The following is a 14327-nucleotide window of genomic DNA, read 5'->3' as shown; positions in this document are numbered from 1 at the left end:
AGTGGGGGGCACATAGGGCTTGGCTGGCCCACTCCCAGATTAATTTGCATTCATCCAGCGCCCAGGCACAAGGGCTTCAAAATGCCTCTCAGAAACCCGCCACCTGCCCTGGGGGTCCCTCCCTCCAGTGCAGGGCTCTCCTCCAGTGCGATTTGCACAGGACATGGGAAGAAATTCTCCTTGTAAGACCCCAGGCTCCTGAGTGTTGGAGGCAGCCCAAAGCCTGAGCTCCTGGGGGGCCCTGAGGCTGGGGCTGTTGGACTCCCTCAGGGCCTGCCGAATGTGTGGGGACTCAGTACAAGTCCCCCCCGGAGTTGCTAATACCCATTTGTGAACAGCGGGAGGGCTCAGGGCCCACTAGAGGGGCCGGGGGCTAGAAGGAGTCCGGGAGGGCTCTGCTGTGCTGACTTCTTTCCCTGACCCTGCAGGCATGCGGATCTTGGTCACGCTGCTGCTGGACACTCTGCCCATGCTCGGGAATGTCCTTCTGCTCTGCTTCTTCGTCTTCTTCATTTTTGGCATTGTCGGCGTACAGCTGTGGGCCGGCCTGCTTCGGAACCGCTGCTTCCTGGACAGCACCTTTGCCAGGTGCGGGGGCTTAAGGGCTCTTCTGGCTTGTGTGCCACCAGCAGGCTCCTCCCCTCCAGCCCCACCCCCACCCCCAGCAGGCTCCTCCCCTCCAAGTCCACCCCAGATATCCCGCCCCCAGTAGGCTCTTCCAGCCCAACCCCCTGGTGCTCCCCTCCTCCAGCCCCAGGTGCTCCGCCCCCAGCAGGCTCCTACTCTTCCAGCCACACCCCAGCAGGCTCCGCCCCCAGCAGGCTCCTCCCCTCCAGGTCCGCTCCAGATGCTCCGCCCTCAGCAAGCTTCTCCCCTCCAGCTCCGCCCTCAGCAGGCTCTGCCCTCAGCAGGCTCCTCCCCTCCAGCTCCACCCTCAGCAGGCTCTGTCCCTACCAGGCTCCTCCCTTTCAGCTCCACCTCTAGGGACACGCTCTTCTCAAGAGTATTTTTAAGTGGGGTTTTGTTTTTTGGATCTATTCCTGTTTTTATGTTTGTTTTTATGTGTGCTTTTGTCTCTTTTCCTGCTAATTTGTCCATTTCACCGTTTCTGTCCGCTTATCTCTTGTTTCTATCTCTTCCAACTCTATCTCACACTGTTTCTCTTTGTTTTTCTGTGTCTGCATCTCTCTCTGTATCTCTGCTTCTCTCTCTCGTCTGTGCATCTCTCTCCGGGTGTGTGCCTCCCGCCTGCCTGCAGAAACAACAACCTCAGCTTCCTGCGGCCGTACTACCAGACGGAGGAGGGCGAGGAGAACCCCTTCATCTGCTCCTCGCGCCGAGACAACGGCATGCAGAAGTGCTCGCACATCCCCAGCCGCCGGGAGCTGCGCGTGGAGTGCACGCTGGGCTGGGAGGCTTACGGGCAGCCGCAGGCCGAGGGGGCAGCAGGCACCGCCCGCAACGCGTGCATCAACTGGAACCAGTATTACAACGTGTGCCGCTCCGGCGGTGCCAACCCCCACAACGGCGCCATCAACTTTGACAACATCGGCTATGCCTGGATCGCCATCTTCCAGGTGGGTCCCCGCTCTCGGCTGAGGGCCTGGGCCTCAGTTTCCCCATCAGTAGGGGTGGGAGGGCACTGCGTGTGCGGGGCCACGGGGGGACGCAGGCGAGGAGGACCCTGCCACCCTCCCAGGGCCGTCCGTGTGTGCAGCCGCCTGCCCCCCCAGGTGATCACGCTGGAGGGCTGGGTGGACATAATGTACTACGTCATGGATGCCCATTCCTTCTACAACTTCATCTACTTCATTTTGCTCATCATTGTGAGTGCGGGCGACGGGGCGAGTCCCGGGGGCTGGGTGGGGTGTTCACGGCCACCAGTGTCTGTGGGTGGAGGTGCCCTGACAGCGGGACAGCCGGCCGCAGACCCCAGAAGTCCCCTGTCGGTGGGCGTTGTCGTGTCCCCGACGCCATGCCCTCCCAGCCTCCCCTGACTCTCAGTGTTGCCGCACCGGCTGAGCTGCAGGGCAGGGCAGCAGAGAGCCAGGGCTGCCCACGGGGTGGCAAGGGACTTCTGCCCGGCCCCCAGCGGGAGGTAGTTGGGGGGTGAAGCCCACCTCCAGGAGGCCTCAGGCAGCACCCCAGGCCCTCCCACGGCTGGGTCCTGTTTGGAGGCTGCAGAAGACGCAGGACCGTGTCTTGGGGTCCCAGCCTTCCCCCTGTTTATGGGCCTGCAGACACAGCACTGCACAGAACAGGTCACCCCAAAGGCATGGGTCTCTCTAGTGTGGGTTTCCCTGCCAGGCACGGCCCTCCACAGTGTACGTGGTCCTCCAGACACGGAGGTGTCACAGGCAGGGTCTGCGAGGACCCCGCTGTGAACAGAGACAGGCGTCCTGCCTCCTTGTTTCTGACCACGAGCAGAGAGTGTTGGAGGGTGACCCTGCATGAAGGAGGGGAAGTCAAGGGGCTTGGAAAGGTCTGCTCTGGGGGGAGGGGGCGAGCCGTACAGATGATGGGAAGGAGGGTCTCCCCGCCACCCCCGGCCTGCGTGTCCCCCATTGTCCACACGTGGGCTGTCTAGATAGGCAAGCGGCACTTACTCCAAAGCTGCCCATGGCAGGTGCTGACATTTGGCTTCGCATCAGCAGGGACCCCACCATTCTAGGGTGTCCGCCCTGGCCCTGAGAACAGGCAGCATGTAGTAGGGCTCAGTGTTCCCTCGAGGATTCGGTCACTGCCATGTTAGAAGCAGCCCCCGCCCCCACTGCCCGCTCCTCCCGCCCCTGACACCCCGTGACCCTCTTCCCTAGCTCCCTGGGTTAGCAGCCCAGCGAGTGAGTCGCGGCTGGGTCACGGGAGGCTCACCACTGCCCGCCTGCTGCAGGTGGGCTCCTTCTTCATGATCAACCTGTGCCTGGTGGTGATCGCCACGCAGTTCTCGGAGACCAAGCAGCGGGAGAACCAGCTCATGCGGGAGCAGCGTGCACGGTACCTGTCTGATGACAGTACGCTGGCCAGCTTCTCGGAGCCGGGTAGCTGCTACGAGGAGCTGCTCAAGTACGTGGGCCACATCTGCCGCAAGGTCAAGAGACGCACGCTGCGCCTCTACGCTCGCTGGCAGAGCCGCTGGTGCAAGAAGGTGGACCCTAGCAGCGCCCCGCATGGCCAGGGCCCCGGGCGCCGGCCAAGGCGGGCGGGGAGGCACACGGCCTCCGTGCACCACCTGGTCTACCACCACCACCACCACCACCACCACCACTACCACTTCAGCCATGGCAGCCCACGCCGGCCCGGCCCCGGGGATACCAGGCTAGTGCGGGCCGGGGCCTTGCCCTCACCGCCCTCGCCGGGCCGTGGGCCCCCTGACGCCGAGTCGGTGCACAGTGTGTACCACGCAGACTGCCACGTGGAGGGGCCACAAGAGAGGGCCCGGGTGGCACACACCACAGCCACGGCAGCCGCCAGCCTCAAGGTGGCCACGGGGCTGGGTGCCATGAACTACCCCACCATCCTGCCCTCGTCCGTAGGGGGTGGCAAAGGTGGTACCGGCCCCGGGCCCAAGGGGAAGCGGGTCAGCGGGCCTCCAGGTGCCGGAGAGCACAGCCCCCTGAGCCTGAGGGGCGCCGACCCCTATGAGAAGATCCAGCATTTGGTCGGGGAACACGGTAAGGACCCACCCCCCGCTTGTGGAGAGGAGATGGGACCTGGGCTGGGTGAGCCGTGAGGAAACGGGACTTCTGGGATGTCTTTGCCACTCGCGTGCTCTCCAGGGAGGCCCTGAGTACCTCGATGAGCCTAGCTTTTTCCTTTTTCCTTTTGAGCTCTGTAAGAAGGGAGCTGGGGGGGCCCGGGTATCTTGGACTCTGACACCCCCAGCCCGGAGAGAGGGCACCGGGTCTCCTTCCACCCTACAGCCAGCCCCAAGCAGCCCCAATGTGAGCAAGACACAGCCTTTGCCAACGAGGGTAGGAGAATTCCAAGACTGACTCACCCCATCAGAGCCCCAGGCTTGTGTCCCGTTGGCCCACCTGGCCCCGGGAGAGACCACACGCCCATGTCTGTGGCTGGCCCCCTTTCTGGGTGGGGATGCTGGGGCACAGGGAGCAGAAGGTAAAACTGGGGTCACAGAGCTCCCGAGGGGCTGGGAAGGGGCCAGGGTGGGCCCCAATATACTCATGGTCCCCCCCAGCTGGGGCTCAGCTGCACCCCCCTTGGACAGGCAGTCGGAGGGACGCTGGGTCCTATCAGACTTTGAGGCCTTCCCAGATGGTGTGTGCAGGAGCGCGGGCCACAGTGCATCTGGAGCAGGCAGGGGTGTGTGTGGCCGGCCTGCCGTGGCACGTGTGCTTCCAGTCCGGCCTGCTCCGTAGGGCTCGGAAGCTGTGGCGCGTTGAGGCCACGGCATGCCATTGGCGTGAGACACACCTCCGGTTCCGGAGACTCCGCACAAGAAAACCGTGTATGGTGGTTCCTGGGTAGTTTTTGCGTCTCTCTCCTATCAGCCACGATGGTTCAGATACGTTGGGTCGGGTAGAACGTTGAAGTTAATTACACCTGTCGAATGTTGGTACGAGAAAAGGGCTCGCGTCTTGTTTCTATGGATGGCGCGGATGGTGCGTCTGCAGGCAGATTAAGCGTCTCTGCTGCGGGTGCACACGCGTGTACCGCTTACCCCATGGAAGCCTCGCTGGGCTGTGGCCTGACCCTGCCTGTGCCCTTCTCCCTGCAGGACTGGGCCGGACCCCCAGCCGCCTGTCGGGCCTGAGTGTGCCCTGCCCCCTGCCCAGCCCCCAGGCGGGCACGCTGACCTGTGAGCTGAAGAACTGTCCGTATTGCACCAGCGCCCTGGACGACCCCGACTTCGAGCTCAGCGACTCTGAGAGCGGAGGCTCGGAAGGCAACACAGTGTATGAGTTCACACAGGATGTGCGGCACGGTGACCACCGCGACCCCATGCAGTTCCCCCCGGCAGCAGACGTGCCAAGCCAGGGCAGTGCACGGCCACGGGCGCAGCGGCGGGTGGCCCCAGGCGAGCAGGGCGGGCTTGGCCACGTCTGGGCCACCTTCAGTGGCAAGCTGTGCCGAATCGTGGACAGCAAGTACTTCAACCGCGGCATCATGGTGGCCATCCTCACCAACACGCTGAGCATGGGCGTTGAGTACCATGAGCAGGTGAGGGTGGGGGCGGGTCAGGATGGTTCTCATGACCCTGGGGAGCACGTCCTCCTGTGGGACCCCGTGGATGGGCTCACGGGGGTCAGGGGCCAGGGACGGGTTGGAGCTGGGTGTGGTCTGTCACAGGAGGTTTTTGTCTGTTGCTCGACAGATACTCACGGCTCCTTCGTGGGTTGGGTCTCTGTCAAGTAGTGAACACAGACACACACGGCATGGTTTCCGTGTGGAGGTTCTAGCCCCACCTGGGGTCCAAGGAGGCCACACGGACTTAGAGGCACCAGGGGCTAAGGACATGCACCCAGTGGTGCTTCTGAGGATGGGACACCCCCAGCTTAGCTCTCATAGAGGGGCTCCCCTTACAAGAGCCAGGGCCACTGGCCATGCCCACTATGGTGCTCCTTGGCGGTCACAAAAGGCCGGAGTGTGGAGAGGCCCCTAGGAGGAGGCGGGGGGGTCATGTGTGGCCCCCCCGCAGCTGTGGAAGCTGTCAACCATGCATGCTGGCCCTCCTCGACCCCTGCCCTGGACCAGGGCCCAGCAGGGAGGGCAGTGGCCAGATTTGACAGAGAGAGGGGGTCCTTTCTGGGGACCACTTTGGTGACCAAGTGTCCCACTCTTGGATTTTTCTGGCCACTTAAACGATTTTTTTCACTCTGGAACAATCTGGGGAAAACGCAAGCAGTGGTAAACTTCAGCAGGCTGTGTGTGGGGAGGCTCTTTCTGGGTGGGGGGAGCCGAGGCAGGGACATCGGGAGGCTTCAGGGGAGTCCCTGGTAAGGAAGAGCCTCTGCACGTATGCACACATTTGTGTGTATTCTGTCATATACGTGTGTGTACGTGCAAGTCTTACCGGTGCAGGTGCGCGTGTGCTGGTATGCGTGCACATGGACAGGCACACGTGGGTGCACACAGCAGGTCACGTGTTGGTAAATGCTCAGGCGTGCACACATGCGTGGAAATATTTACACTAGCACGGTGTGTACATGCACACACACGCACAGACACACAGGTGAGGCAGCATGCCTCAGTAAGAAAGGCTCCTGGAGTGTGTACCACCAGGAAGGGGCGTGTGAGGCCAGCAGGGACCAGGGCAGCAGATCAGAGGCGGCGCCCGTGCCGTCTGTACCCTGGGCTCCCCCCCGCCCACCCTGGAACCCGGGAGCAAGTGCTCCTGGCCCAGTTCCCATGGCCCGCACTTGCTCCGGTGCTCAGCCGCGCCGCTGGGCAAGTCCAGCAGGGTCCGGGCAGCCGGGACAGCCGGGGTGGGCGCGCCGGGCGGGCGGCGGTCCAGGTAGCATCCGGTTAGGTTGCTTCTGAGCGGCCGCCTCCGTGGAGCCTTACCTGCTCCTGGATTCCTGGGAGCAGTGAGCCTCGTTCACGGCGGGGTGGGAGCCGTGGGGGGGCACTGACGGCCTCCCCGCCACCCACAGCCCGATGAGCTGACCAGTGCCCTGGAGATCAGCAACATCGTGTTCACCAGCATGTTTGCCCTGGAGATGCTGCTGAAGCTGCTGGCTTGCGGCCCGCTGGGCTACATCCGGAACCCCTACAACATCTTTGACGGCATCATCGTGGTCATCAGGTGGTCCCTCATCTCCCGCCTGGGCCGCAGGGGCCCGGGAAGCTCCAGGGTCAGGCGAATACGCCCCGAGGGGGCTGAGCCCCAGTCAGAGACAGGCTATCACCAGCAGAGTCCTCTCCCTGGGGCCAAGTTCTTCCCCACTGCCACTTACACATAGTCCGCTGCATCGCAGATAGATGTTTCTAGAACATAGGGGAGCTGTTCCCTGCAGGAACAGAGTAGGCGCTCAGCCACCCAGCTGGAGGTCACGTAGGTCTCAGCCCCTGCAAGGCAGGCGAGCTCGCCTATGGGGCGTCTGCTGCGGCCAAGTCAACACAAAGGAGTGGGAGAATCTGGGGTAACTGTCCCCCAGGAGGAAGCAGGGCCCTCGGAGTGCAGGGGTTCCCCCAGCAGGGAGGAGGCTAGGCACAGCTAGCCGTGAAAGGCACAGGATGGGGAAGGCCAGAGCCCGAGTTCCGGCAGCTTCGGGGGGTCGGCAGCCACCAGGGACGACAGTTAACTAGTGGGCTTCAGCGACACCGCCACAGCCCCTCAGTCTCCTGGGTGCCTGGACACAGCCACACCTCTTCTCGGCCACGGGGTCAAGGCGGGCCGCCGTGGCTCCGGCCGGCATCCCTGCTTTGGGAAGGGGACGCGCAGGGACCTGTGGCCGGAGGACAGGACCCTGCTGACCCCCGCCCCGGCCCGCAGCGTCTGGGAGATCATCGGGCAGGCAGACGGTGGTCTGTCGGTGTTGCGGACCTTCCGGCTGCTGCGTGTGCTGAAGCTGGTGCGTTTCATGCCCGCGCTGCGGCGTCAACTGGTGGTGCTCATGAAGACCATGGATAACGTGGCCACCTTCTGCATGCTGCTCATGCTCTTCATATTCATTTTCAGGTGGGCTGCCCCACCGAGAGGGGCAGACCCCTCCCCGCCGCACCGCCCCATGCTCCTGGGGCTGGGGGGCAGGAGCCCCCAAGTATCGTCACAGGTGGATGGCCCCATGGAGTCACTCACTAGCACTCTCCATGTGCTCATAGCTGAATGGGGGGACGGGACAGGCCCCCAGATGAATGGGTCAGGGACTGTGCCCCAAAGAGAGCAGAGAAGGGGTGGGGGCAGCCAGGCCCAAGTCCATAGCTCTCAGCTGGTATGTGCTGAGCGCCTGCTGTTGGCCAGCCTGGCCTGGGGTCAAGCCCCAAGGATGGGCTGGGGCAGAGGACGGCCCAGGAGGCTGAGTGAGACCAGCACCCCGGGTCCCTCCCACCCCAGCCTCAGTCTCCCCACCAACCATTTGGAAACAGCTGGGCCCTGGGCACCAGGAGGGAGGCCCTGTAAACCGGAAGGCTGGGGCCAGGCCAGTGGGGAAGGCATGGCAGAGCAGTCCCTGGGTGTGGAGGTGACCACGCGGTGCTTCACCTGCTGTCCGCCTCCCTGCACCCGTCCCCAAAATCACACACCCCTGCTCTGCCTTCAGCATCCTGGGCATGCACCTCTTTGGCTGCAAGTTCAGCCTGACGACAGACACCGGAGACACGGTCCCCGACAGGAAGAACTTTGATTCCCTGCTGTGGGCCATTGTCACTGTGTTCCAGGTAAAGCCTGGGCGGGCACCACCGGTGGGAATGGGGGTCCCCAGGAGAACCACCGTCCTGCTCCAAGCAGCCCCCGAGTGTGTGCCTTGGCCTTTCTGAGGCCGGCATGGGGGGATGCCCTGCAGAACCCCTGCCACCCCTGGGCTTGCCGGCGCCCCCTCTCCCCTGGTCTGGGGCTCTCCCTGCCTCACGGCCCCTCCCCCCAGATCCTCACCCAGGAGGACTGGAACGTCGTCCTCTACAACGGCATGGCTTCCACCTCCTCCTGGGCCGCCCTCTACTTCGTGGCGCTGATGACCTTCGGCAACTACGTGCTCTTCAACCTGCTGGTGGCCATCCTGGTGGAGGGCTTCCAGGCAGAGGTGAGGGGTGGGAGTCCCGCCCAGACTTCCACAGGGAGGGTGGGTTCCTCCATCCTGCAGCCACCACACCTGGCCCTGGCGGTCACTTCAGGGCCCAGCCCTCCCGGCCACGCCTGCCTCCAGGCTGGCCCAGCCCTCCCCAGGGAGTCCGCCCGTGGGTGCTGGGTACAGATGGCTCCCACCTGAGGGAGGTGTGCCTCCCGCTCTGCGGGGCGCAGGGGGACGCCAACAGGTCCGACACGGATGAAGACAAGACATCCACCCACTTGGAGGAAGATTTTGACAAGTTCCGGGATCTCCGGGCCACGGGTGAGCGTGGTGGTGCTGGGACTCCCGTGGGCAGGCTCTGGGCTGGCAGAGTCCCTTCCTGGAAGCCACGCAGGTACCAGCCTCCCTCTTCTCTCTCCAGAGATGAAGATGTACTCGCTGGCCGTGACCCCCAATGGGCACCTGGAGGGCCGCGGCAGCCTGCCCCCTCCCCTCATCATGCGCACAGCGGCCACGCCCATGCCCACCCCCAAGAGCTCCCCACACCTGGACCCGGCCCCCAGCCTCCTGGACTCGCGGTGTGGCAGCAGCAGCTCTGTGGACCCGCAGCTGGGCGACCAGAAGTCGCTGGTAGGGACCCTACCCTGCCCCGGCCTCAGTGCACCCCACTCGCCCGGTCCTCATGGCCTCTCCCACAGATGAGCGTGGGTCCCACACACCCCCCGGTCACACCGCACAAATCCCTGTCCCCGAGTGGAGGAGGCCGGCGCTCTGTTTTTCTATAAATGGAGCCGGGAGCCGCCGCTCTTGCGGAAGGAGTGTAAGCAGAGCAGATGTGGGAACACGCGGCACCCCTTTCCAGCAGAATGCCAGGCAGGGAGTTTCTCTTCTAGATGGGAATAAAAGATAAAAGCCGGCAGAGCACAGAGCGTGCATCAAAGGAGCAATGAAAGGGACGGTGGAAAGGCGGCCCGTGATAGAAGCTGGGCGGGCGTCCCACAGAGCCGGCACCACGGGGCTTTCCGCGAGGACCCAGGAGATTCCGCCCAGCACCCGGCCCACTGCGGCTTCTAAGGCGGGGAGGGTGGGCCGGGGGGTTGTGGGGGAGAAGCTCACCGCCCAGGGGAAGCTGGGGGTGGGGGGTGTGGACACGGAGATAGGACGTTGCGTGTCTGTAACGGAGAAGCCCCCGGGCTGAGCAGCGTAGATGCATCCAGCCCGGCTGCTGGGGACCGAGGTGGGGGACGGGCAGTGTAGCAGGGGAAAGCCCAGCCCGTGCTGGCCCCGGGAGGGGAAGTGAGTGACAGCAGGGAGGATGAGGCAGCAGAGATCAATCCCTGTCTCTTCTCAGACAGCAGCTCAGTTTGTCTTTACAAGTCCCAGGCGCTGCCTGTTAGGAGCAGATTTGGGTCCCCGCACCCCAGCCGCTGGGGCGGTGTCTGAGGACGCGTGGCCCGAGGCTGGTCCCAGGCTCGTGGATAAGCACCTGCGCCGGCCCTCCAGCCCACGACGGCTGCAGGTGTCCAGCCGCAGCCCGGCTCGGCCCTCGGACACTCGCTGCCTACGTCTCTAACTCACTGGGGACGGGCTTTGGGCCGCAGGCGTGCCGTGGAAATGCCGCCTTGCTGGCTGCTCAGTGGTAGGGTCATCTGCGCAGTAAAGGAGGTGACCCCCGTGTAGGTGCCACCCACGGTGTTAATAGTAATGCCATTGGTCAGGAGAGGCCTTTTTGGCCATGGCCCGGGATGTGTGAGGGGACTTGGGGGGCTGGCCCTGCTCACTCCTCACCCCCCACACAGTCCAGCCTCCGAAGCTCGCCCTGTGCCCACTGGGGCCCCAACAGTGCCCGGAGCAGCCGGCGCTCAAGCTGGAACAGCCTGGGCCGCGCACCCAGCCTCAAGCGGCGGAGCCAGTGCGGGGAGCGTGAGTCTCTGCTGTCTGGGGAGGGCAAGGGTAGCACGGACGAGGAAGCGGAGGATGGCAGGCCCGGGGCAGGGGCCTCTCCGGGGACATGCCCCACCCCGCTGCGGCGCGCCGAGTCCCTGGACCACCGCAGCACCCTGGACCTGCGGCCCCCACGGCCAGCCGCACTGCTGCCCCCCAAGTTCCACGACTGCAACGGGCAGGTGCTGGCCCTGCCCAGTGAGTTCTTCCTGCGCATCGACAGCCACAAGGAGGATCCGGCCGAGTTTGACGATGACATGGAGGATGTGAGTAGAGGCCCATCCCCATGCCTCCTTCCTGTTGTGGACTCGTTCCCCAAAGCAGAACCAGAGGCAGGGACTGGGGACATGCCCTGCGTGGGGTCTCATGCACCCCAGGTCAGGGGCGGGGGAGCAGGACAGGCTGAGCGGCACTTGTTACAGGCCACGTGGCCTTAGCTCATCCACGGGGAGCTCTAGAGCAGATTCACCCCAGGGTGGACCCAGCCTCTCGCCCAAGGGAGCTCCCCAGATGCAGAGGAGGGCAGGGCAGGGCTCCCTCAGAGAGGCACTCCCCTTGCCCAGGGCAGCTCTGCAGGATGGGGGTCGGCTTGGGGGGTGGTCTCCGTGGATTCCCCCTGTGGGTCTCTCTCAGTGCCCAGCTGGGGAGGATGAGGCTGGGACAGCTTGGACCCCAGAGGCAGCTGGATGGTGGCTGGCCTGGCCCGGAGGGGCCCTGAGGACCTACACCCCTCTTCTCTAGAGTTGTTGCCTGCGCCTGCACAAGGTGCTGGAACCCTACAAGCCTGCGTGGTGTCGCAGCCGGGAGCCCTGGGCGCTGTACCTCTTCTCTCCGCAGAACAGGTGAGGGGCACAGCGGGTGGGGGCGGGCCTGCCTGGAGCCGACTCTGCCTCCTGGGTCAGTGTCCCCGCCCCCCGCGTCTCACTCGCCCCGCCCCACCGTCCAGGTTCCGGGTCTCCTGCCAGAAGATCATCGCTCACAAGATGTTCGATCATGTGGTCCTGGTCTTCATCTTCCTCAACTGCGTCACCATCGCCCTAGAGAGGCCCGACATCGACCCGGGCAGCACTGTGAGGCGCCCTTGCGGCCCAGGGGCCTGGGGGGGGCGGGGCCGCGGGGGGAGGCAGCCCCGCCCACCGCTCTGTGCTTGCAGGAGCGCGTCTTCCTCAGCGTTTCCAACTACATTTTCACGGCGATTTTCGTGGCCGAGATGATGGTGAAGGTACCAGCAGGCCCGGGAGGAACCCCGTCCCGCCCAGCAGCCCTCGCCGTCTGTGCTCATTCCCCCTACACACCTGGGCTCCCCCTCCTCTGCGCCTCCCAGGTGGTGGCCCTGGGCCTGGTCTCCGGGGAGCACGCCTACCTGCAGAGCAGCTGGAATGTGCTGGACGGGCTGCTGGTCCTGGTGTCCCTGGTCGACATCGTCGTAGCCATGGCCTCAGCCGGTGGCGCCAAGATCCTGGGCATCCTGCGTGTGCTGCGTCTGCTGCGGACGCTGCGGCCCCTGAGGTAGGCGGGACGGGGCTGCGGTTCCGGGAGGCCGGGGGCGGGGGGGGGGCTGGGGGGGCTGGGGGCTGCGATCAGGGACGGGCCTCTGCTCTGCGTCCAGGGTCATCAGCCGTGCTCCGGGCCTCAAGTTGGTGGTGGAGACTCTGATATCGTCACTCAGGCCCATCGGGAACATCGTGCTCATCTGCTGCGCCTTTTTCATCATTTTTGGCATCCTGGGGGTGCAGGTGCGTGCCCCGCTTGCCCACGGGTGGCCTGGCCGTGGCCCGGTGGTCTGTGGTCCACAGCAGCCCAGCAACCCGGAGACGGTCGTGCGGGGGTGGGTCTGGTGGGAAGGGGGCACAGGACCGGGCCCGCGGGGTGACCTCCGTACCCTGGTCAGCTCTTCAAAGGGAAGTTTTACTACTGCGAAGGCGCTGACACCAGGAACATCTCCACCAAGGCTGAGTGCCAGGCCGCACGCTACCGCTGGGTGCGGCGCAAGTACAACTTCGACAACCTGGGCCAGGTGGGCGGGGCCGGGGGTGGGGGAGGGGCGGGTGGGGGAGGGGCGCAGGCGGGCCAGCATGCCCCCCTCCTCTGGGGAGCCGGAACCACGGGCATCGGTGGGGGTCATCAGCGGGGGTGGTGTGGTCTCTCCATGTCTTTGGGTGGAGGCAGAGCTGCGGTGACCAGCCTTGTTCTGACCCCACAGGCGCTGATGTCCCTGTTTGTGCTGTCCTCCAAGGACGGCTGGGTGAACATCATGTACGACGGGCTGGACGCCGTGGGCATAGACCAGCAGGTACAGGGGGTGGTGGGGACCCACTGGTCTGTTTTCTGGGACGTCTCAAGGAGCCTCTCCCCAGGAGGCTTGTTTGCAGCCTCAGAATTTCCAGCCGTCTCTCTCGGGGCCCCATCTCTAACCCCAGAGTGCATGCGCCACCCTTGGGAAGAGGGGCCGGGGGGACGGGCACCCACGTGTCATTTGTATGTCGCAGCCCGTGCCCAACCACAACCCCTGGATGCTGCTGTACTTCATTTCCTTCCTGCTCATCGTCAGCTTTTTTGTGCTCAACATGTTCGTGGGCGTCGTGGTGGAGAATTTCCACAAGTGCCGGCAGCACCAGGAGGCCGAGGAGGCCCGGCGGCGCGAGGAGAAGCGGCAGCGGCGGCTGGAGCGAAAACGCAGGAGTAAGGCGCTCTCGGGGCGGTGGTGGGGGTGGGGGGAGTCGTCCCTTCCACCTGCGCGAGCCCCGTGCCTGTGGGACCTGGGTCCAGCAGAGAGGCGGGCTCCCGGCCCCAAGCCTGGCCCCGGCCTCCCTCGCCCACGGGTGTGGTGGGCACCCAGGCAGCACCTGTGTGTGCATGGCAGGCCTAGAGTCCCCTCCCAGATGGCCTGCACTGGGGTGTTCGGAGGGGGGGCCGGGGCAGGGGAGGGCCACACGGCAGGAGGCGCAGGGGTCTCCTGCCAAACAGCACAGGACGCGAACGAGACCCCCAGTTTTCACTGCCTGTGGCTATGGGGCAGATTCACGCCTGTGAGGGTTCTCACACCGCGGGAAGAGCAAGTAAAGCCGTCAGAGTTAGACAGGGTCTTAGAGAAGTCCCAGCTGGCTTGGGGGCAAGGAGGGCATCTGACGGGGGGGGGTGGGGGGGGCCTGCTAAGTGTCCCCACCCAGCCTGCCCCGCGTGGAGTGTTCTCGCCCCACCCCCCCGAGGCCAGCTCAGACCATCTCCTTGTCTTTCCAGGCACTTTCCCCAGCCCAGGTATCTGCCCCCACCCCCGCCTTGCATGTCTCAGCCCTCCTGCTTCTGCCACCCAGCGCATGGGGCTGTGGGCTGGCCTGGCCTCGGTTCTTCCGTGGCTGCGTGGGGAGGGGTGGACCTTGCAGGCTGGTGCCAGGCCTGCTGGGGTCCCTTGCCGGGTGGGCCACGGGATGGCTGGGGGTGGGCACCAGGCTTCAGTGGGAGGGGAGAGGATTTGCTGGCTCACCTGCCCGGTGTCAGTGCTGCTGCCTCCAAGCTCGGGCCTGCCCCTCTGCCTGGCTGCGCGCATGGCTGATCCGCTGCATTCTGGGACACCTGCCCAGTTGCAGCTGCTCTGCATCCTCGGCACTGGCCTGACCTGACGGGCTGCCAGCCGCCGGCTTTACGAGCTGAGCCAAGTTCTTCAGTGATGCACGCCAGCCCAAGGGGCATGAGGGT

At 64.9% G+C, this 14327-nt stretch overlaps 1 protein-coding gene across 2 annotated transcripts in view; it reads left to right on the top strand.

The window, feature by feature from the left end:
- The window catches only part of CACNA1H (calcium voltage-gated channel subunit alpha1 H), a 60052-nt gene that overhangs the window by 37706 nt on the left and 8019 nt on the right, over positions 1-14327 (top strand). Inside the window, exons 5-25 of one of the 2 annotated variants that reach the window (XM_078075008.1) lie at positions 429-588; positions 1259-1577; positions 1734-1826; positions 2891-3671; positions 4736-5178; positions 6612-6763; positions 7454-7639; positions 8220-8337; positions 8544-8699; positions 8918-9008; positions 9109-9317; positions 10487-10897; positions 11373-11473; positions 11578-11701; positions 11785-11853; positions 11956-12140; positions 12241-12367; positions 12523-12648; positions 12835-12924; positions 13121-13313; positions 13872-13889. In XM_078075008.1, coding sequence (XP_077931134.1) covers positions 429-588; positions 1259-1577; positions 1734-1826; positions 2891-3671; positions 4736-5178; positions 6612-6763; positions 7454-7639; positions 8220-8337; positions 8544-8699; positions 8918-9008; positions 9109-9317; positions 10487-10897; positions 11373-11473; positions 11578-11701; positions 11785-11853; positions 11956-12140; positions 12241-12367; positions 12523-12648; positions 12835-12924; positions 13121-13313; positions 13872-13889 — 4152 coding nt within the window. The remainder of the gene's footprint in view (positions 1-428; positions 589-1258; positions 1578-1733; positions 1827-2890; positions 3672-4735; positions 5179-6611; positions 6764-7453; positions 7640-8219; positions 8338-8543; positions 8700-8917; positions 9009-9108; positions 9318-10486; positions 10898-11372; positions 11474-11577; positions 11702-11784; positions 11854-11955; positions 12141-12240; positions 12368-12522; positions 12649-12834; positions 12925-13120; positions 13314-13871; positions 13890-14327) is intronic. The other variant, XM_078075009.1, reaches the window with a different exon arrangement.

The sequence above is a fragment of the Halichoerus grypus genome, chromosome 6, assembly GCF_964656455.1.
Source record: "Halichoerus grypus chromosome 6, mHalGry1.hap1.1, whole genome shotgun sequence".
Lineage (NCBI taxonomy): Eukaryota > Metazoa > Chordata > Mammalia > Carnivora > Phocidae > Halichoerus > Halichoerus grypus.
The sequence above is the reverse complement of the archived record's forward strand: the minus strand, read 5'-3'. Positions and strand labels throughout refer to the sequence as shown.